General features: G+C 38.6%; 1 protein-coding gene across 2 annotated transcripts; it reads right to left on the reverse strand.

Annotated features, from left to right (window-relative positions):
- Nucleotides 1-714: 714 nt before the first annotated feature.
- Nucleotides 715-22,657, reverse strand: cep85 (centrosomal protein 85). Of its 2 annotated transcripts, XM_088327310.1 has the most exons (14): nt 19,423-19,570; nt 18,658-18,720; nt 16,109-16,240; nt 12,611-13,380; nt 11,543-11,670; nt 10,158-10,275; nt 9,868-10,053; nt 7,834-7,986; nt 7,594-7,748; nt 7,394-7,511; nt 7,202-7,252; nt 5,494-5,601; nt 2,390-2,633; nt 715-2,309 (listed from the first exon to the last, which is right to left on the reverse strand). In XM_088327310.1, the coding sequence occupies exons 2-14, from the start codon at nt 18,701-18,703 to the stop codon at nt 2,146-2,148; spliced, it is 2,373 nt and encodes a 790-aa protein (XP_088183436.1). In that variant the 5' UTR covers nt 18,704-18,720; nt 19,423-19,570; the 3' UTR covers nt 715-2,145. The 2 variants fall into 2 exon arrangements, with proteins under 2 accessions (XP_088183436.1, XP_088183437.1); XM_088327311.1 differs by lacking the exons at nt 18,658-18,720; nt 19,423-19,570 and adding an exon at nt 22,564-22,657.
- Nucleotides 22,658-22,861: the final 204 nt, after the last annotated feature.

A 22,861-nucleotide genomic window follows, 5' to 3' on the forward strand; every position in this document is an offset into this window, starting at 1 on the left:
ATTGGCCGGTCCAAATTGTCCCTAGGAGTGAATAGGCGAGCGAGTTATCTGTCCCTGTGTGCCCTGCAATTGGCTGGCAACCAGTTCAGGGTGTCCCCTGCTCGCTGCCCAATGATTGCTGGGATGGGCTCCAGCACCCCCGCGACCCTTTTGAGGATAAGCGGTGCAGCTAATGAGATGAGATATCATATAGGTGCCCTGCCCATCCCTTGGAACGCGTCCCACTATCCTTTTACAACACCTGTCCACTCATTCCTATCACCAACAAAATAACATTTAGCAACAACAAAATAAGTAGCGAGATGTTTTCAGCTTTGTGTTCTCATTTAGGGTGGTGATGGCCCTGGGGAAGAGGCTGTCTCTGAGCATGTTTGTCCTTGTTTTAGGCATCTGTGGCACCTCCCAAAGGGAAACAGTTCAAAGAGGTGGTGGCCTGGGTGGAAAGACTCTTTTAAGTTGATGGTTCTGCTGCAGTATCCCAAGCCTGCACCATCCTCTATACTGGGCAGAAAGTAGCTAATGTTCTTTTGGGCTGTGTTGATTACTCACCATGTTTCTGTCTGTTAGCATGCTCCAGGCATAACACGCAGTAACACCCTATGCCAGAATGCTCTCCACTGCGGCTCTGTACATACTGTTAGAGAATTTTTGCTTTTATATATTGACTAGAACAGAAACACATAATTTGGGAAAAAAAAGTCTCAAGATCCAATATCAATGTTGAACATCTTTATTTTTAAAATAGGGCATTACAAAAAAACAAAAGGTATGACCATATAAACAATTTTCCCTTACTTTCGAGATGTTAAGGCATGCACAGCCTGACTTTTGATTATGTGCATCTTAAGGTTTGTAGGTCCCATGAAATGGCTTGTGTCCTGGGTATTTATTGCATATTTGTGCACGAAAGGTCCTTTAATTCCCTTTAAAGTTTTCCTAAAATGTCTTCTTTGACACCAAACTTGTGAAAATCGGTTTAAAAAAATAAACACTGCGAAACACCTTTGGGTGATCCAGCCAGCCCAATGCTTTTCGCGTACGGTTAAGAAATATTCCATTGTCCAAACCAACATAAAAGTGAAACTTGGAACGCCATGACATAACGGGGAAAACAACTCTTCATGGAACCTTTGCACATTGTTACTATCAAGCAAACCATTACTGCAATGTATGAAAAGGTCCACATCATGCACACACAGTCCAGACGAGATTATTAATACTGAAGGTCAATACTATTTCTCAGTCGTGTATTTTCCTAATGAATCAGCAATTATCAACCTTAAAACATACAATGGAACAAATCGATGTGGACTAATAAAAAACACCACTCAGAGAGAGCTAACATCCTAATTCATCCGCTACATTCAGAGTCAGGGAATGTATGAACTATCATCCTAATGGCTGATGCTTGGGGAGAAATTTCACAACTGGAAGAACAAGCCTTTAACAGGCTCTTTATTGGTCTTAAATAAACGCAATCCGTAACCGTAAATGTGAGGGAAAGGCACCGGATGGTGTTCACTGAGGTGGACGGAGTCACGCGAGCAAAGAAAAATCGGAGTTTGCACGACCGCCTCGACAACCAGCTTTCTTTGGTTTGAACAGACGAAGGCCCGATGGTTTAGAACTCTTCTACCTCACGACATTGTCGATGTTTCACTTGTGACCATTTTAAATAATGGCATGGTGGCAACATCTTTACGATAAAACACTTTTACCAGTTGATTGTCAACCGCTTCTTGGATCTTTCCCCCTCCCCAATGAGAGAAAACCTTGAGTTTAATAAATTATCATTTGTGGACTTACACAAGCGCCATCATCTACTATAGTCAAAAAAGGTTTAAGACTGTTTGGTAAATGATAGTAATATCACATTTAAATAAGTAAAAATATATCCAAGGATCAAGTATTAGAGGTAAGTTCTTTTCTGTTAGCCCTTAGTCCGAGAAGACGAACTCAACAGTAAAAAGGGAAGACTGTGCTACAGAAAGGCTCAAAAAGTGACATACAGTCAGGCGAAGGAAACTTAAACATTTAGGCTTTCCTTTGCATTCTAAAAAATATGAAAACCGCATTCTGACATTCAGGTACCAGGCGTGAAAGTCAAACCCGATTTAGTTGCTCCTGAGGCGAAACCGGGCAAAGCTATTGCATGTTGCAGTTTTCACCCATATCTTGTGCGTAGCGGTCCACTATTAAATTACGCAAGTCCTCCACGTCCCGACGAAGCTGCTGCGCTTCGATGAGCTTCTTGTGGAGCACCTCCGGAATTGTCCAGTCCTCTTCGTGTTCCGTGGTTGATATGGGTGCTTTAAAAAAACAAATGAGACATGAAAAAGAATTTATCGAGATCAGGTAAAAAAAAAAAAAAAATCGAATTCAAGCTTACATGAAATATTTAGCAGCAGTGAGAGGTTGGGGTCTTGTCCCTGAGCCCTCTGAGTCAAAATGCTGCACAGAGAACGCATTTCGCTGAGGCAGGAGACGAGCTCCTTGTGGAGATGCTGAGTCAGGCGTGCTTCGGCAGGCTGCGGTATCGAGGAGGCCTCGTTGGAGTTCTTGAGCTCTGACTCGCTTATCCGCTCTTGCATGGTCAAATTCTGCTCCATCAGTTCCTGGTTTTGGGAAGACAGCTGCCAGAAAGGGGCTTCAATCAGTTTGAGCTCAACTTAAACAGGGTTTGTATTACCTTGAATCCAAGCACTTTAAGGATGTTCAAAGCCAATTTTACAATTTCTCCAGGCCCATTCAAATAAAACATCCTGTGTCACGGATATTGAAAAGCCACAAATATATCTGCTATTAATGTATGCCATTTTTAATCTCGCGTGTGCATTAAACAGGACATTTGATTTTTAGATCTTGAGTGAATTGCAAATACACTTATTAGCAGTGTTCCCTCTAAGCTGCGCGCGTGCGCAATTGCGCACTGCTCGCACATTCTCAGCGCACAAGAAAATCTAGCCAGCGCACAAAAATGAGGGCTCAAAATTACGAATTAAGAAGCAAATTAAGTCAAAGTTACAGTGTATGAAGGTAAAAATACACGGGTTCCAGTGACGTTGTGTACTAAATGCGGTATTTGAAGTCGAGTAAAGTTAGTACAGTTTGTCAAGAACCGGCTTCTTCAGCTCTGCTCACTAAAAGGAACCGGCTCCTTCGGGTCCTAAGCGGCTCTTCAGGTTGTTTTTGCTTATTTAATCCCAACATGACCAAATATTATGTAAAATTGTGCAGAAGGGGGAATAGAACAAAAAAGAAAAAAATACCAAAATGAAAAAGCAGTGAAAAGCTGAGGGAAAAAAAGAAACAACAGGAAGAGGAAAAAAAGAAGGAAAAATAAATTTTAAAAAAGCCAGAAAAAAAGAAAAGAAAGAAATGTAGGAAAAAGGTAAATAGAGAACAAAAAAAAAGCAACAGCTCGGAAAAAATAAACACAATTAGATTTTTTTTTAAAGGAATTAAAAAAAAAGAAAAAAAAACACGGAAAAAAGAAGAAAAAGTTTGTGTTGCATTCAACTAATTTCCAATTATATCAAGTGAATCTTGTTGCCAACATTGTACTTCCACTAAAAAATGTGATTAAGTAAAGTTCTGTATCTTACAAGACTAATTAAGCCCCCAAAAATGTTAATATTATGCGACAAAATATATCAGGAAATAAAAAGAAATGGATATCTTGTGAAAGAATTGTAAGAACAATTGACGTTTGTAGGCCGTACAACCTTTGCAATAGTACATGTGTCAATTCATTCAAAAGAGAAAAATAATTTTGCATTGCCGGAAACTCAGCAAAATCTAACTTGATGTCAAGTTTTGGACAATTAATTATCTTGCCACACTTGGGATTGCTGTTGCTCACTGTTGTTTGAAGCGTTGCTCACCAACTTTGTGTGAGCGCTCATACCCGTGGAAAATTACAGGGAACATTGCTTATTAGTGAGACAAATCTTTTCCCATATAGACTGGAGGTAAAAAATACAGCAGTATGTAGCTAACATTTTCAGTTGTAGGAAATACTTCCCATTACAATGTACCATTGGAAAGCACGACCTAAATAGCAGGAATACACACTTTATAGTACCAGTGGGTTTAAGTTTAACATGCACATGTACTCTTGGGCGTGACCCGCAAGTGACGCTACATAGGACAATGCTGTACAAACTAATGCCAGCTGCAGTTAAGGTAGAATAAAATGCAAAGGCAGAGCAAAGCCTCCAGTGAGTAGTTTCAGTGTCCTTTTTAAGCACTTTTTGAGAAACATGGCAACATTGACGTGAACATCACCCAAAAATCAAGCACTTTTAGACCCTTGAAGCACAAAATAAAAATCAAAGAATTTTGTAAGGATTTTTGGCACGCAAATGAACCCTTAAACTAATGCCACCTGCCATTAGTCACAGGGCAAAAATAAATGCAATGGCAAAGCGAAGCCACCATAGCAGGCGTGTCGGTATCAATTTAAGCAGACTTGTTTTATTGTTTTCTACATTAAATGCAAGGTGTATCGCAGTGTTTCGCAACTGATGGGTCGGGAGTCAAAAGTGGGTCATGGAACCATTCCAAGTGGGTCGCAGGCTTTTTCCCTTCTACCTGTCCAATTGACAATATCTGTGTATTATTTGTTATGCAACATCCGTTGCAGCCTGGTCATCCTGGAAGAGAAAATGAAATGATCTGCATTTATATAGTGCTTTTCAAGTCAATGACTTCCCAAAGCGCATTACAGTGTGCTTCACATTTTCCTCCTCGGCCTTGTATTGCAGGCATGTAAGACACTAACCTGCTTGTTTGGGGTATTAGGGGTTCAGTGTCTTACCCAAGGACACTTCGACATGTAACACAGAGGAGCCGGGATTCGAACTGGGATCCCTTGATGCCAAGACGAGCGCTCTACCTCCTGAGCTACAGGATTACCTCCTGTGCGGTCCCTTCTCAAGGTTTCTTTCTTTTCCTCATGTTGAGGTTTTTGAGTTTTTCCATGCCCTTATGTGGGTTTTAGATCAGGGGATGGTGTAATAATAGTCTGTAATAGTCTGTACAGCCATTTGAGACTCCTTGTGATAAAGTTACTATACAAATAAACATGACATTTAAGGGAGTCATTTAGATGCCGGTGTATACAGTACAACAAGTCTTTTGGTTTTGCTGGTCTATTTTGTTTGTTTTTTTAAACAAAGTGTATTATACTTCCATCTCTCTTTCTTTTTATAATTTAGAGAAGTGGATTTATTTCTTTATTTGCGTCGCTGGTTGTCATTAGGGTGAAATGGTGGGTCTTGACGTAAGACCAGTTAGGAACCACTGATTTATCGAATCATACTACAGGGAAAAATTGTAACTTTTTTAAGCATTCACATTCAGTTCACCCAAAATTCAAGCACTTGAAAACACAACTTTAAAATCAAGCATTTGAGGATTTCAAACCCTGCTTTAAATTTGTTTTCTGCAAATGAGCCAACTAATAGGTCATTCAGAATGTATATGTCTTACCTCTTTCATGGCCAAGTCCAGCTCAGACAGTTTTTGCTCTTTGGACAACACATCCTCTCTCAGACCCTGGGAAGCGTACTCTTCCTCGGATAACTGAACTTTCAGACCCTGTAGAGGACACAAAATAATAATAATAGTCTTTATTCGAATGTACATTCATTTGTGTAGCACTTTACAGACACTGAAATGCAAATATACAATAAGAAAAACACCACTCCTCGCCCTACATAACGGATTGTCATATACAAAAGACACACACAAATTGAGTGAAAAATAAAATTTTAAATGAATAAAATAAAAACCAGACACCGCACTGCCAAAACACACCAGTTGATGTTCAGGAATGGTTACTTTTCAAGAAGAATAGTACAAAAAATACAAACTGATTATTTTTATATTTTTGTAACAAACTAACATTTTTAGTTAGGGGAAACTTTTTAAATATTTCTGTGAGAAATACGCCAACATTTTTTAACAACATATCTATAATATAATATAATATAAGTATTTTTTTCCAAATGACGAATTATCTTGACGAAAACATCGACCAATTATTGCCATTGATTACAACGTAGTGAACATGGTTCGCAATGAGATTGGACATGGCACTCAAGGATAAACAAGATAAACATGGGATAAAGACTAGACAGAAAAATATATTATAAAATATAGTCAGAATAGGCAAAAATATTGACAAGTTGGTGCTTGGAGACAGGGCTAAGTTCTAAAAATGTATTTACATAGTCTTAGTCAAGTCGTGTTTATTTGTGATGCCCTTAATCACAAGAAGTCTCAAAGGGCTGAACAAAAAATGCTACAAAAATACAACTACAGTTATATTACAAAAATACTAAATACTAAAAAAGTACTACTATGGAAATACTACAAAAGTACTACACAAATACTACTATGAAATTAATTCAAAAACACTTCAACAGAAGTACTACAAAAATACCACTACAATAATACTCTAAAAGTGCACTGAAATGAAAATTAGTGCAATGTTTAGCAGCAATAAAACTCCCAAATCGATCAATAAAATATGAATACCCATTTTTCTATACATTACCCATTTTTCAATACAACTTCAAAGATATTAATTTTTTAGAGATTGAGATCCGCCTGTGACTAGGGGTAGGCATGAAATTATGAACAGATGCTATCACAATATTGAAGTGCAAATTTCTAACATTACCAATATAACCACCAAATTGAATGAAAGAACACTACTTCTGGTCACTGCCATTAACTGTCCCCTCAGAGCATTTATCTAATCATATTGTGTTCTCATTTTATATTCATAAAATATGGACATTTCAGCCATGTTGAGTCCTCTGTAGACTTCCGGATCATGTTAGTCAGCTGTCTGCATCGATGCTTGTGTGTGTCGGTAAAATTGTTTACCGGTAGATTAACTCCCTAATTGCTTTAAGAAAACAAGAAAAGAAATGAGAATGCTGTGGTCTTTTTAGTTGTTGATTGAATTATCAAAATCAAAGACGAGTGTGAAATAATCATGTGTGCTAGTGCGATGGCCATTTGTCTCACCAAGCACTCGGTCACATTTTGTATTAAATCAAAAGCACAATGACACCCAAGCAAAAGTAAATAAGAGAATAACTGCCAGGCGGAAAGTCCTTGAAATTCCAATGTTGTTTTATCCTTAATTGTAAGAAATATTTCACCAGTAACCCCAAAAGTCAGTTACCTGAATCTTGGATCCAAGATGCTCCATCATCCTATGTTGATTCTCAATAACCTGTCGAGAAAATAAAGAACCGTTGTATATATGTATGTATGTATGTATGTAATACATGTTATCATACTACTCCATACGTGCTTAGAAAACAGCTCTTATGGTTAAAGCTGAATACTTGACTATACACAAAACATGCAAGACCTTCTTGAGTTTTTGCTGTTCTTCTCTTAAGGTATTGTTCTCTCCTCTGAGCTTCTCGATATCCAAAGAGGGAAGTCGTGCTCCATCCTCAAGGCCTTGTTGCACACGCATCTGCATACTGATGAACGCAAATAGAAAACATTGTTACCTTCTTATTGTATTTAACTTATCTAAATAATTTGAACTTCTTGCACACATACTCTGTGATGGTGGTAAGCAAATCTCTTTCCTTTCGTTTCTGCTCCTCCAGCTGTGTGTCCTTTTCTTCAAGTTGCACATGTGTTACCTGTAAAGATGCCTCCAGCTCTTTCACCTTTTCCTGTAGCCGAGCTGCCAGTCGCTCGGCCTCCTGAAGCTAAAGCGCAAATATATTTGGTAACCGGTAACCAAAAGATGAGAATCAATGCCTTTTGTGTCAGGCTAAGCTCATCTGCGCTCACGTCTTTGTTCTGGCTCTTGTAATCTTCTAAAGTAGGAAGGTCGGCCAGATAGCGTTCCAGAGTTTCGATGCGCTGCTGATTCTCTTTTTTGAGCTCAGACTCTTTCTGACATTTCTTCTTCAGGTTGTTAATATGCTTGTCTCGGCACTTTATCTGGGAAAAAAAGCCATGACGATCAATGGGAGTAAGAAGCAGGCCTTACACAACACCAGGGCTCATCTTTTTCATCAAACCTCCTTAGATTAAGTCACAATTTTACTGTAAAGTGTTGGAAAATGGGAGATTTCTACACAGCACCAAAAATGTAGAAGTGTAGTTGTTGATTTCAATCAAAAGAATTAATGGTGGTTTGATGAATATCAACTGATGAATATTCTCAAGTCTAGTTCTGTCCATTGTTTAAAATATGTACAGCACAATTTACTGGTACAGGAAAGGTATATACATTTTTCCTATTATCAATCAACACTAAAATTTTTGAAAGAAAAAAATCATTTGATTTTGTCGCTTTGTTCGGTTTAATTCTGATAAACGATGAATAACTCAAAGCAGTTGTTCTTATTGTATGTCAGATAAACAGACCAAGCCTAAAAATGTGCATATTGGCCTTTACTAACAATTAATGTATTTGTATATTTGTATTTGAATGAATTGAGCATATTGAATGCTGTCAATATTCATGCTCATGTAGTGGTTTATTTGCTAATGCTGGAAATGTGTGCATTATGATAAAATAGCCAACTAAAGTAGCAATTTTGCCAACAGATCAGCACAGATGGTAAAAAGGATTTGGTTGTTAAAAAGGGGATCGGTTCAGTAGTTTCTACACTTGGTCACGGTTAAGGTCAAAGACAGGATGTCAATATTTCTGTCCTTCTGTTCTCTTGTTTTCTTTCAGTCTTGTTCAGATTCCAAACCAAATGATGAAATTACAAGTGCTATACAGACACCAAGCGTTAAGGAAAAAATGTTACTCAAGTTTAACCACTTGACTCTTTTAAATAAGACAAGAACGTTTGATCACATTACCTGATTTTAGCTAACCTGCATTGGCTCCCTGTTAGCTTAAGATGTGATTTTATGGTTCTGTTGGTATTATACAAAATCATGCATGGACTTGCTCCTTCATATCTCTTTGATTTAATTTCCCCCTAGGTTCCGGTGCAGAGCCTTCACTCTGAAAATGCTGGTCTGCTAGTGATCCCAAGACCTAAGACGTAAGGGCGTTCTCCATTCGGGCCACGGTGCTGTGGAATGCTCTTACCCCTGAGATTCGATCTGCAACCTCAGTGGAACTGTTTCAATCTAGGCTTAAAACACACTTCTATTCTATAGCATATGAATGACCTATATTTCACGTTGACAATATCTGTGTATTATTTGTTATTGCAAAATCCATTGCAGCCTGTTCATTCTTAGAAGGGGGATTACCTCACGTACGGTCCCTTCTCAAGGTTTCTTCATTTTCCTCATGTTTAGGTTTTTGAGTTTTTTCTTGCCCCCGTGTAGGTTTTAGATCAGGGGATGGTGTAATAATAACTTCTGTGGTTTGCAATAATGTGTGGTCTGTGCAGCCCTTTGAGACTCTTAGTGATTAAGGGCTATACAAATAAACATGACTTGACCTGGCAAAGGATTTTGCACATTTGAAGTTAACTACAGTAATGTAAAATAAATTTAAAACAGTGAAAAACAACAATAGGAAAACAAATTTTCATGAAAGATTTCTTAAAAAAATTACAACAATTCATTAGAAATAAAGGTGGCTAAAATAGCAATACTGTTTGCATTGGCAATGCTTGAGCAGCAAACATTTAAGGATCTTGCATGAAATGAGCAATATGACTAAAACAAACCTGCGTAACAAACGCCAAACGCAGTGGCAGCATACAGTCTTGCTGCTTTGTTAATAGTGCAATCATAAAAACTAAACACTCAAAAAAGATTGCATTTAACCGTCACAACCAGTCATTTTGTAGTTTACAAGCTGACGAAACACACATCAAAAGGAACCAAGATGAGGTTAACGCCTACCCTCTCTTCCTGTTTCTTCAGTTCCTCTGCATGCTTTTCACATGTCTCCTTAAGGCTGTCAGTCAGCCGACGTGTCTCGGCTTCAACCGCGCCCAGCCTGCGCTCGGCCTCCGCCTTCTCCATGGCGGCGCAATCCGTGCGCTCGGCAAATTGTGCCCTCAGGAACGCGTTTTCCCTCTGAGCTTCCTGTAATGTCACGTGAGTCACCCCAGAGGTTCGTAGAAGCGACGCGTGTGAGAACAAGAACTGCTACAAAGGACTTTAAGTCGGGATTTGCCCGGGATACTAACCTGTAGTCGAAACAGACACGTATCCCCGAAGGGAGCGCCTCGGCCCAAGTATGCTCCGTGGACCTGCAACTCACTTTCCCTTAGACGTTGCTCTAACTGTGTCATATGCTGCTTTTGTCTGCAAAGTCAAGGTATTTTAAACATATTTAGGAGGGGGGAAAAAAAAATTAATGCAGAGACCCCTTGTTACTTCGCGCTTAGGTTATCGCTGCTTTAGTCCTTTGCGTAAAAAAAAACAATTTGATCTAAAATTAAAAGATTGAATGAAAAAAATACAACAGATGCTTCCCGCACCACTAATGGATGTTTCGGGAAGCCAAGATTTACACCCATCGGCCAGCACCTCTTGACTTGTGATCTTCGATGCCGATTAACCAATTCACATGGTAGCCTCTTTCATGCTGTATTGTGACCGTATACCTTCTCTGCATTCTTTTCTGAATCTCGGTGAGAAGTTTTTGTCCCAAACCCTTTGTCACGCCGCCTAAACGATGCATCTGGCGAACCATTTGTTCTTCCTCTCTCCCCAATAACACAAACAAACCATCGACAAATCCGAACGTTTTCTATTTGTTCCCCCTCTCAGTTGGTAATTTGGCTTCAATGAAGGTCCGCCTTGCAAAGAAACAAACAGACTAATTTAAAATACATACTGTTTACCTTTAAATCTAACTTTTTTTCTATTTGTTCTCTCTCCCCCGCTCTCTGTCGGTAATATTTATTCGAAAATGTTAAGAATGTTTGTGTCATGTTTGTTCTCCTACAGAAACCATATCATTTTCTATTATCAAACATTTTTGAAAAAGCACCAGGGAGCGGCTAGGGAGCACCAATGAGCCTCATGCAGCTCCAAGAGCTGCTGGTTGCCGAACCCCGATCTAAGTTGCCCCACATTATCTTACTAGAAAGTTATTTATAGAGTAATCATTGTCTATATTTGTCAATAATAAATGTTTCGTTAATTTCGTGTTTTAAATCAAAAAAATCATTTTTCGGTGAAGTAATTTTTAGAGATTTCTTTGAGTGAATATGAGATTTTATGTAAAAGGCCGAGGTGTATATATATGATGTAAAAATTAAAAACATGTCTATCATGAAATGTATTGTACGCATTGATGAAGGCGGAACAAAAATAAGTAACAATTAAAAAAATAAAAGGTGTGATTCTACTATGCGGATTTTCACCTTTTGCGAGTGGTTTTGGTCCCCATTAACTGCGAAAACAGTGCTGTTATCCAACACCTGCTATATGCTTCTACACATTTATATTTTGATTAACGCTTAAGCAGTAAATGCGAATGTTCCAGGATCTTTATAGCTAAAAGGAATCTAAGTGAAGGCTAGGTTATCCAATCACAAGAAGTAAAGTGAACGGAAATATTTACCGCTCTATAATGAGCTCCTTTTCCTTCAACAGATCTTCGCTGGCTTTCACCATAGCATCCCATTTGCCAAATTCTGGATGAATGGCTGTGGGGTACAAAGATGGGTACTGGCCCACACCAGAACTCAGCTGGAAAAAAGACATAGAAATAGAGGATAAAATAATGTTCAATGGTCTCAAGCCATGACATGAAAACAAAAGATTCCCGAATTATAACTGCAAATAATCAACCTGCAAGATTGCACATCGGACTTAACAACAGCTTAATTTGATCATTGACCATTTTTTCATAAGCTTGACCACTTGTCAAAATATACATGAATTATTCTATAACATTTGTATTATTGTTTAATTTTAATGTGTCAGGGAATGTAATTAGAGGCTATGTTCCATACTCTTAAATCTATGAGGACTACCCTATTTCACTACTTGATATAAACTGGCTGCAAGATTTAATGAACATAAAGTGACAGATTTCTTGATTTAACATGTCCATGGTAACCCTCCTCATAAAAAATATTCACCATCAAAATCTTAGACCCAAAAAATATTTGTGCTTGTAGAACATTATCTATGCTGACCATCAAAATTTGACGAGCACAAGAAATATTTAAAAATGTAAACACATTTGGGAAAAAAAGAAAAATATATACTAATCAATATTAAAACACAATTCTATGAAAGTGAATCAGTGTGCAGTGTGAGCAATTGAAAGAGTGCATAGACATCAGGTGAAAACAACTTTCTAAAAAGCGGTTTCACATTGTTATCTGCATAAATCAATTTGCAGACCGATTCTAGTGCGTTTCACTCAAATTCAAGTTTTAAATAGGCCAATGTGTCTGTTTGCCCCAGGCTTTGTGTAGTCGAGGTCAAAATTATTTTCCCAATGACGATTTTTTTTCGGTCTGCTCCCATTTCATGTTCCAAAAACAAAGGCGTTCCCCTGGACAACTGTAATGACCCCTTATCATTCAGTCACTTCATGGAAATAAAAGTACTGTTTGTTTTGACAGGGATCAAGCTCTCCATTTGCAAAAGGGCCTTCCCATCTTAAATAGGAACATACCTGCATTTGTTCCACTTGCATGCGGATGCTGTCTATCTGTTGCTTATGTTGTTGTTGCTGCCAGCCTAATATTTCCCCACACCGGTCCTGACGGACCGAATCGTACGCTTTGGAGCCCGCATGCTCCCTTAGCAGAGCCTGCGTCTGTAGGCTAAGCGGACTGGCATAATTGCCAACCGGGTGGCTGGACCTGAGATTAGAGGGTTCATTGGTGACAGAAACCCCAGCGAGAGAAACTCCGCTCCTGGTCTCTGGTAGAACTTTATAGTTGTTATCCGTGCTTCCTCGGTAAAGCTCAGACGCCACGTCTGATGTGTCTTTAATCCCTGCAGCCTGTAATCGGAGTCTGACCTCAGGGGATAAACCCCCCAATAAGGCTGATTGGTTCATGGTAGATTCCACAGCAGGAGTGTCAAACCTCTGGCCCTCATCCATCCTTGTGCGATCCGTGGGGAAAAGCGAGTGGTCCAACCCATTTACCAAGCTTCGATAGCGACTCAGGCAGTCCGGCTTTGGACCGGCAGGCTCGCTTCCTGTGGGTGGCTGAGTGTCCAGGTTGGGTGATGATACAGATTTGGAAAGATAGGACGATTTGGAGGTGGAGCCACTCGATGTTCTGGAGGTGGAGGATGATCTGGACTCTTCCTGCAGGCCAGCCAGGGGCTTAGAGGCCTGGGCTCCGGCCGTAGATGGCATGACATGAGCCGTAGGAATCGGGATCTGACTGCGGATGGGCTGGAAAGAGGGGCTGCTACTCGAACTGCAGAAATCTGCAACAAAATTAAAATTGACAAAATTAGCAACATATTATCTCACTGTTCCATATACTGATGTAGCCATAAAACTCAATGCAGAATACAGTGAGCACTGCAGGCTTTTGCGCTATTTTAGTAGACAGAACAGTCAAAGTAAATGGGTGGCCTACTTTGTTGTGTAAGAAACAACACTATTTCATAAAAATTTCCAACATTCATGTAGTGTATTGCAATTGTGTTTAAAAAAAAAAAAATAAATAAATAAATAAACCATGCAATCTCTGTCACAGTGATTAATACACTCAGAATTCTGCTAGTTTTAAGATAGTCCACACCCACGTTACATCATGAGCACTCTCCAAAAATGTTTTCCCATTTCGGACAGTAACCAAAAAAAGCTACACAAACCTTAGAGACCTGTTCAAGTCGGAAAAACAGGCAGTCATTTGACAGCAACAAGCATATTAGTAGCATTGTATCGCTGACCGGGAAGACCCTTTAAATCCAAAAAGCCAAACGTGGCTTGCATTTCTCAGAAACGGTGAATGACGCAAAGAAGCCCATATGAAAGCGGCGCAGTGAGTGGGCCTTGAGCCCAAAAGAGTATTGTCTGTCCTCAAGCAGCCTGCGCCCAACACTGAGCAAACACATCAAACTCCGCAAACACAGGAAAGGTTAGGGGTATTTATAGCCCACCTCTCATGTTACAGAGTGATCTGTGGGTGACGCTTATTTAAGCACCTTTCCTCCTCCCACTCCCACATCACATGCGCTCATTCACGTTTGAAATGTGTTTACTTGTGTGAAAGACATCCTCCCACAAACAAAATATTTGCATGCACAATATCGAGTATTAAAACAAATGATTAGGAAATCACAGGGAAAATGTTTTAATGTTTAAATCTCAGTTTAGAACTGGCCTCAAGAGTTGTTGATTCATGACTGACTTAGACAAGTCTAAACTACTCTTGAGATGTTTGCTCAACACACATTCCTGCCTTTGCAAATTATATAATATAATTGCAGGTACCCGATACAAGAAAAAAGGCTTTTGGGCAGAAGTCAAAGGACTCAAATGATTATGATAAATAATAAAAAAATAAAAAACACTTTGAGAAATGTTTAATCACTCAAATTTCAATTCTAATTTGGACACACACCGTTGTTTTTGCAACAGCTCTTTGCTGGTGCTAAATTTAGGTTTAATAACCATGTTGCTAGGCTTCCTGTCAGTTGACGTAGCAAAAGGCTATGCTAAAGCTCCACATTTTGTCTACTATTATGGAAAATGTTTAAATTCCCATCGAAGCTCGGGAAAACCCTTTGTAGACACATTGCATACTTTGATATGTTTAATGAGCTGCTGCATCTTCATTTGCTTCAACTTCCCCCTGCTGAGAATGATGATTTTTGATGAGGCCTGAGCTGATGAGGTGTGTTTGAGTAAACATTTGGGCAACTAAATCAAGCCCTTGAAACCATGCATTTAAACGATAATGTATATTTAAACTTAACTTGTTACTATGTTGACCACATAAGACCTGGCAAATAATTACTAACTAATCAACAGTACTTTGCTATTGCAAGCTTTCGAAATGAATGCTCATAGACAGAAGTGGCTGCTCTGATCTTAGGAGTACAGGAGTGTCATTAGCTCTTTGTTAGACAGTAAACACTTGGACGTGCATATTAAAATGTCGAGTAGGTTCGCCAGGACAGGTTAGGTGGCATTTTATTACATCCAAAATTTCGAACTAAAGCTTAACATCCCCATTTTTGGTGGCTGGCACAGAAAATTAAATATTGGTGTGTTTTAATGGTCAATCAGACGATGTTAAATATAGGCTATTGAATAGCCAAGCAGATTTACCAATACATCCTATTATGTAAGGATGAATGATAAATCCAAATTGTAATTTGCAATAAAAAGAACAAAAAGACATTTTTGAAAGTCAATGGACTCTCTAAAGGACAGGTTGAACTGTCAAGAGGTGGCACATCTAAACGAAGATGAACAAAGTACTGTTTGATGTGATTTGGGACAAAGCTGAAAAAATTAACAAGACATCCAGTCATCCATTCTCACAAAAAACGGTTTACATGAGGTTAGGCCACCCCATGACATCAACCTTTTTGTGCATACTGTTTGAACACAAAGTTTTAATTTACATTTATTAATTGTCTTGTAAAAAACCTTATAATCTGCAAATTTGCTTTTCTTTTAGAAGGATGAAATGTAGGTTTTGCCCAAAAATTGAATTTGGGTATGCTTTGTCGTAAAATACATCTGTTTTATATTAACAACCATTTTTTAATGAACCATTGATTGACGATTTATGTAAACGAACAAAAAATAATCAGAGGTAAGTTGTTTGTCACAAGATAGCGATAAATTTAGTGTTTTGGTAGACTGTCTATCACAATCAACTGTGACCCAAATCACAAGCGTGACTGACATGCGAGAGCAGAAAAAAGGAACATTGGAATTGCATCCCCAAAAAACATCTAGTATAGATCTAGCCATGAAGAAGAACAAATCCTATTTCGTATGCCCTAAAGTTCTTCTAACCCAAAATGTAACACTTTTATCTCATTTAAATTTGATTTGTAAATACAGATACACAGTTTACATCTTGATATAGCGTAACTAAAAGGTACGTGCAGGAAGTTGCCTAACCGCACGTTGAAAAGTGCCACAATTGCAAAACACACATCTGCAGTGGAAACATTTAGCAAAAGTCACCTTCTGAGCTGACTGACACGGATAAGCCAAGACTTGTGTTGCGGTTTTCCGTTGTTCCCGACCGGCGGCCCAGGCGACTTTGGAACTTCTCTGACAAGTCTGGCGTATGCCACTCCATGTCAGCAAACCGCGCTGTATGCATGTTAAGAAAAAGGGGAAAGCCATCAAACTGTGACAGTAGAAGATCAGATTTTCTGATGTACTTTTTCAAACTGGTATTTTTTCGTAGGTAATGGGTTAAAATTGTCTTTATTGTCATTGAAGACAACGCAGTTTACAATATTTACCACAAGGTTAGACATTGCATGCCAGTAGAAACATGTAATAAAAGAATTAGTTGGCAGTATTAAAAAATGGGGAATTAAATGAAAGCCGTTTTATTCAAAGTGTTTTTCAATCAGTGGGCCAGGGAACACTTGTCTTCCGTAAGACTGTCTAGGGTGCCGCATAAAATAGCCGAATTTCATATTGGCATGCCATTGTTCAGTATATTTGCTTTCTTCAAATGATCATCTAAGATTAAACCTATCAGATATTAGCTAGAAGACTTAAGCTGATGGGCTAGGTTGCTGTAACCTTTCTTGTTTAGGATATTCCTATCTAAAAGCACTCTTGCACACATTACCCAGTTACAACCAGTTAAGATCCTCAGGCACACTGAAAATGTCGAGTTTGTCACCTCTAATTTATGAATGAAAATACATATTAAATTTGGTTTGACTTTCTCATTTGAAACAAAGCACAAAAGTTACAAACATTGGCTATAATTAAAATTACTTGACCACACATTATTTCGCACGAATAAGCGGAGGAGCAGCTCAAACTGAGTCAAAGCTAAAGAAATACAACACAGTCAAAACTAGCCCTAAAGAGACAACGGATTACAGCCGACATATCCATTTAAAACATGCTGAAAGAGTCATAAGCACATCTTCACTTGTTTGGAGGTAGTTTGGCTACTTAAAGTCTGATAAAAACCATATACATTGCAAACTTTGCCGCCAAGACAGACCACACGACCAACTTATTCCACCGTTTAAAACAGTATCGGCCGCTAGAACATGCTGAAGGAAAAACAATTCAGCACCAAACAAGTGCTAGCGAACGTTCAACAAGAACCGAGCCCCATGAAAAAACAAGTTTGCTGTACGTCCTAAAATGTAAAAGGAAAAAAAAAAGTGAAAATTATCACAGTAATTATCTATCTATCTACCTTGGTCATATCCCTCAAGAGGGGTGACCCGACAGCAAGACAAACACAAAAACAATAACAAAGAAAATAAAAAAGGGTATAATTATCAATACCGACCAAAATGGAATGTTTTATTGTAATAACAATATTGTCACATCGCCCACAACACCAACAAAATTTACAATGCATTTACTTAACGTCCTTCAAAGTCTGAGTTGTTTCCTTTGCATTCATTTTTATATTTCAATGTTTCTCTCTGGTACAGTGCAATAAAATAGTGTGATAAAAACTCCTAATGCACAATACACACAAATAAAAACAGTACTACTGCTTGCGAAAACTACACTGATTTAATTCAAACGCAACACCTCAAATGCCCAATTCAATCTGGAAAGTCTACAATACCCCGTCTCCCTACATCGGAAACCTTTTCTCCTCGGATCACTACAATTCAGGTAGTCAAGACAAATTAATTTGTATAGCCCTTAATCACAAAGAGTCTCAAAGGGCTGCACGGATCAAATACTATTGCAAACTACAGACTATTATGACACCATCCCCTGATCTAAAACCTACATGAGGGCAAATAATACACAGATATTGTCAACACAAAATATAGGTTATTCATATGCTATAGAATAGAAGTGTGTTTTAAGCTTGGATTTAAACAACTCCACTGAGGTTGCAGATCGAATCTCAGGGGGAAGAGCATTCCACAGCACCGGGGCCCAAATGGAGAACGCTCTCGAACCTGCGGATCGCTTCTTGGCTCTTGGGGTCACTAGTAGACCAGCATTTAGGTAAGGCACCATTGTTTTTATTTCTAAACAGTAAAGGCAAGTGATTTTCATGATGACATTTTCAATAGACATTTCCGATACAGTACTACTGCTTGCGCAAACTACACTGATTCAATTATAACGCAACACCTCAAATGCCCAATTCAATCTGGAAAGTCTCACAATATGTTTTTCGACACTTTTAACAGCAATTAAGCATATTCACAATTTTGTTATATCTAACAATATGATGTTTGAACATTTTTTGTCGACATTTTTATCAGCAATTATACACATGAACAATTTCATTATATCATATCCCAACAATATGAGTTTTTATCAACACTCTTAACAGCAATTAAATAAATTCACAATTTCATTATATTATATTCTAACAATATGAGGTTTGAACAATTTTTATCGACACTTTTAACAGCAGTTAACCAATGTGTAAAGGGCAATACTATTGTGCAGGGGCATAGCTCTGTCTTCTCAAGTGGGATTTTGTGCCTTTTGCTCCATAAAGGTTCGAAAAGAGTGAATTAGGAAATCAAGGGTTCCAAAATTGACAGACGTACCAGCAGGTTTGGAATCGGATGCAACGTATCTCTGTGAAGTTGTCATTCCATACCGGACGTCACCTGGAAGAATTGTCGTTTCATACGAAAAATTGAGGAACAAACACAAGTCATCCTAGAACTTTTCGATGCAGAGCATTTACAAAAAACACCGCGCTGTTTACCAACAAGTGACATTAGCAGCTGTTACGGGTATTAACCTCTGACTGCACTCCCGATGGGATGCAACAAAAATAAAAACACAGAACTGCATGTACTGTTACACAATCGCTTTCCAAAACACGGACGCCTCCGACGACGTCAAGGAACCCACGTATTGATGTCTCCCGTCCCCACAAAAACAGACTAAATCGGCGATCTCATTACATTAATCCGATCCTCTTTACTCGATCCTAAATGGTTAATTTATAAACCCAATGCGTCTCCAACAATAAGGCAAGTTACGGTCAAGCTGACCGTGACACGAACTCACTAACCATTTCTATTAATCTCACAACAAATACATCCCAGTAAGTCAAATAACCACAAACATAGTAGATTTATTCCTGCTCGAATCAGACATCGTAACAGTGGTACCGAAATAGCTCGCGATGCACCGTTTTAATCTTGTTAATCTATAACAAATCTGTTTCCGTCAAGCATGCTACGGCTAACATGCTAATGCTAGCAAGCTCAAACAACTCCGGATTCTACTTAAAATTCCCGCAAAAATAGTTGCGCTAATCTCGGGTCAAAAGCGTGTTTGGAATCATTCGATGTCGTTACCTTTCGCTCCTCATCGGTGTAAATAAATTCATATATCGATTCGCGATAGATAAGCAAATCAAATACATCCGTTGCGGTGGCAGTTGTTCCACCACTGAGCCCAAAATTGCAGAGCGCCGATGAGTAACACAAAAGCAAACGTTTTTCTTCGTTAAGAATGCTTATTCGGGCGCACAGCGTCCCCTGCTGGTTATAATCTATCTATCTATCTACCTTGGTCATATCCCTCGAGAGGAGTGACTGGCAACAAGACAAACACATACACAAAAACAAAGAAAATAAAAAGTGAAAAAGGAGCAAAAAACACACACATTTTTGGACCATGGCCAACCCAAATACCCAAACATCCAAACAAGTTAGGCACCTCGGCACCTAAGTTGGTCATGCTTTTGTCCCTCCAGATGAAACGGGACACAAGAAAGCGGCCATGTCACTCGGGTCAGGGTGATACAACACACTTTCACTGGTTTACCCCTGCCGCATCATAGAGATGCCCTGCCCATCCCTTAGAACGCGTCCAAATATCCCACTATCCTTTTACAACATCTCTCCACTCATTCCTATTACCTACAATGGTTATAATCGCTTCGGGTTATTCTTCTAAAAACGAGTCCGGAAAACGACTATGTCAAACTTTCTTTATTTGTTTAAATTGGAGGGAAAAATGAACAAGTGTTAATAATATCCTATTCACTGAGGGACACTTAAAGTGGATTGAGTGTATTATTTAATGGTGGCAAAACCCGATTGATTTAAAACAATTTAAAGCCCCAGTGTGTAATATTTTACCACCAGACGGCACTGTTGTCCAATGCGGACAAAAACCAGTGGCACAGAAAGACAAACATGGTGGCCGTTTACTACCAACTATGTAAAATAAATATACATTTCTCGACCTATAATTAAAATAATAATAATAATATCAGTATGCACGGCGGCGCAGTGGTTAGCGCTTGTGCGGCACAGTTCATGTCATGGGAACCTGTCGTGGGTTCAAATCCAGCTCCAGACTTCCTGTGCGGAGTTTGTATGTTCTCCCCGTGCTTGCGTGGGTTTCCTCCGGGCACTCCGGTTTCCTCCCACATTCCAAAAACATGCATTTCAGGTGAATTGGCCGGTCTAAATTGTCCCTAGGTGTGAATGAGCGAGTGAGTTGTCTGTCCCCGTGTGCCCTGCGATTGGTTGGCAACCAGTTCAGGGTGTACCCTGCCCACTGCCTGGAGATGGCTGGGATGGGCTCCAGCCCCCCGCGACCCTAATGAGGATAAGCGGTACGGCTAATGAGATGAGATGAGAATATCAGTATTACATTTCATGTATTTTTGTTTAGTATTCAAATCAATGTTTCTTTTACTGAATGAAAGTTTTTAGTATCACTAGGAGACACTAAATATTATACACTGTCCCTTTAATAAGGGAATTACAATCATTAATCTATCTATCTATCTATCTATCTATCTATCTATCTATCTATCTATCTATCTATCTATCTATCTATCTATCTATCTATCTATCTATCTATCTATCTCACTCGCTCATTCACACCTAGGAAAAATTTGGACCGGCCAATTAACCTGACATGCATGTTTTTGAAATGTGGGAGGAAACTCGAGTGCCCGGAGGAAACCTACGCAAGCATGGGGAGAACATGCAAATTCCACACAGGAGGTTCGATCTCATGACCTCAGAACTGTGTCGCACACGCGCTAACCACTGCGCCGCCGTGCTGCCCATGATCTAAAACCTGCATACTAAAATAAATACTACAGTAATACTACAAAAATACTAAAAATCATAAAACTCCTGCAATAGTAAACAAATACAATAGCTATACAGTACAGTAATAAAGCTACAATTGAAGTACAACAACACTACAGAAATACTAAGACAATACTAATATGGAAATACTACAAAAAATGTTGCAGAAATACTACAAAAATAAAACTACAGTAAAACAACATCAAAACTACAGGACTTCAATGAAAACCAGACAACAGAAGTACAAAAAAAAAAAAAAATTAATTTCCCGATATGTTTCTGTCCGGAGCCTTCACTCTGAAATTGCTGGTCTACTAGTGATCTCAAGAGCCAAGAAGAGAACAACAGGTTCAGGAGTGTTCTCCATTCAGGCCTTGGTGTTTTGGAATGCTCTTCCCCCTGAGACTCGATCTGCAAACTCAGTGGGACTGTTTAAATTCTTCTATTCTCTAGCTCAGTGTTTTTCAACCTTTTTTGAGCCAGGGCATGTTTTTTACATCAGAAAATTTTTGCGGCACACCACTGACCAAAAATGGTATAAAATGACGCTGAACAGTATGATTAATTACAATATAATTTATAATATACCAGGGTTTTAGAGCACAGACACTTGACAATGACATATTTGCAGAAAATTATTCATAAATGTTTTATAGAATTTTAAATTTTAAAAAGTGACATTGGATAATTTCTCACGGCACACCTCAAAATCTCTCACAGCACACTAGTGTGGTTGAAAATCATTGCTCTAGCTTATGAATGACCTATATTTCACGTTGACAATGTCTGTGTATTATTTGTTATTGCAACATCCATTGCAGCCTGGTCATCCTGGAAGAGGGATTACCTCATGTGCGGTCCCTTCTCAAGGTTTCTTCATTTTCCTCATGTTGAGGTTTTTGAGTTTTTCCTTGCCCTCATGTAGGTACTAGATCAGGGGATGGTGTCATAATAGTCTGTAGTTTGCAATAATCTGTGGTCTGTGCAGCCTTTTGAGATTCCTTGTGATCAAGGACTATACAAATAAACTTAACTTAAATAAAAAAATAGAAAATAAAATACAACTACAGTAATATTTCCAAACTAAATGAAGTGCTTAAAACGGTGACCTAAATGTTATTTTGCTTTAATTGTGATCGTTTCAAAACCAATTTGATGAGACTAATCCATTAATACAACTAATTTAACATGTAGAAGTCTGCATGTCAGCATGATCATTTTTTTTTGTTTGAACAATTTTATTGACACTATTAACAGCAAATAAACAATGTGAGGTTTAAAATTTAGTTATATCTGACAATATGACGTTTTATCATTTTTTTCCGACATTTTTAACAGCAATTAAACACACAATTTCATTATATCATATCCCAATTTACCTACCACAATTTACGACCAGTCAGTGCTCAAAATCGAAATGTTCTTCGAAAATGAAACCGTCTTTTAAATAAACGCAATCAAATGAAATACAAACTAAGGAGTTACGAGGGGCGCTGCAATGCATGCTGGGAAATCCATGGTTTCTTCACCGTCGCTCTCAAAGCATCAAAAACAATATGTCTTTTACGTTTATATTTTTCCTCAATTAATTGAACAGAAAACACTAAAATTTTGTATTATTATTTGACACTGCCATTTATTTTAGGTTAGAATGAATTCAATTCTATTTTTAAAAGGTGAT

This window comes from Urocampus carinirostris, chromosome 2, assembly GCF_059441175.1.
Source record: "Urocampus carinirostris isolate Australia breed hairy pipefish chromosome 2, RoL_Ucar_1.0, whole genome shotgun sequence".
Classification (NCBI taxonomy): Eukaryota; Metazoa; Chordata; class Actinopteri; order Syngnathiformes; family Syngnathidae; genus Urocampus; species Urocampus carinirostris.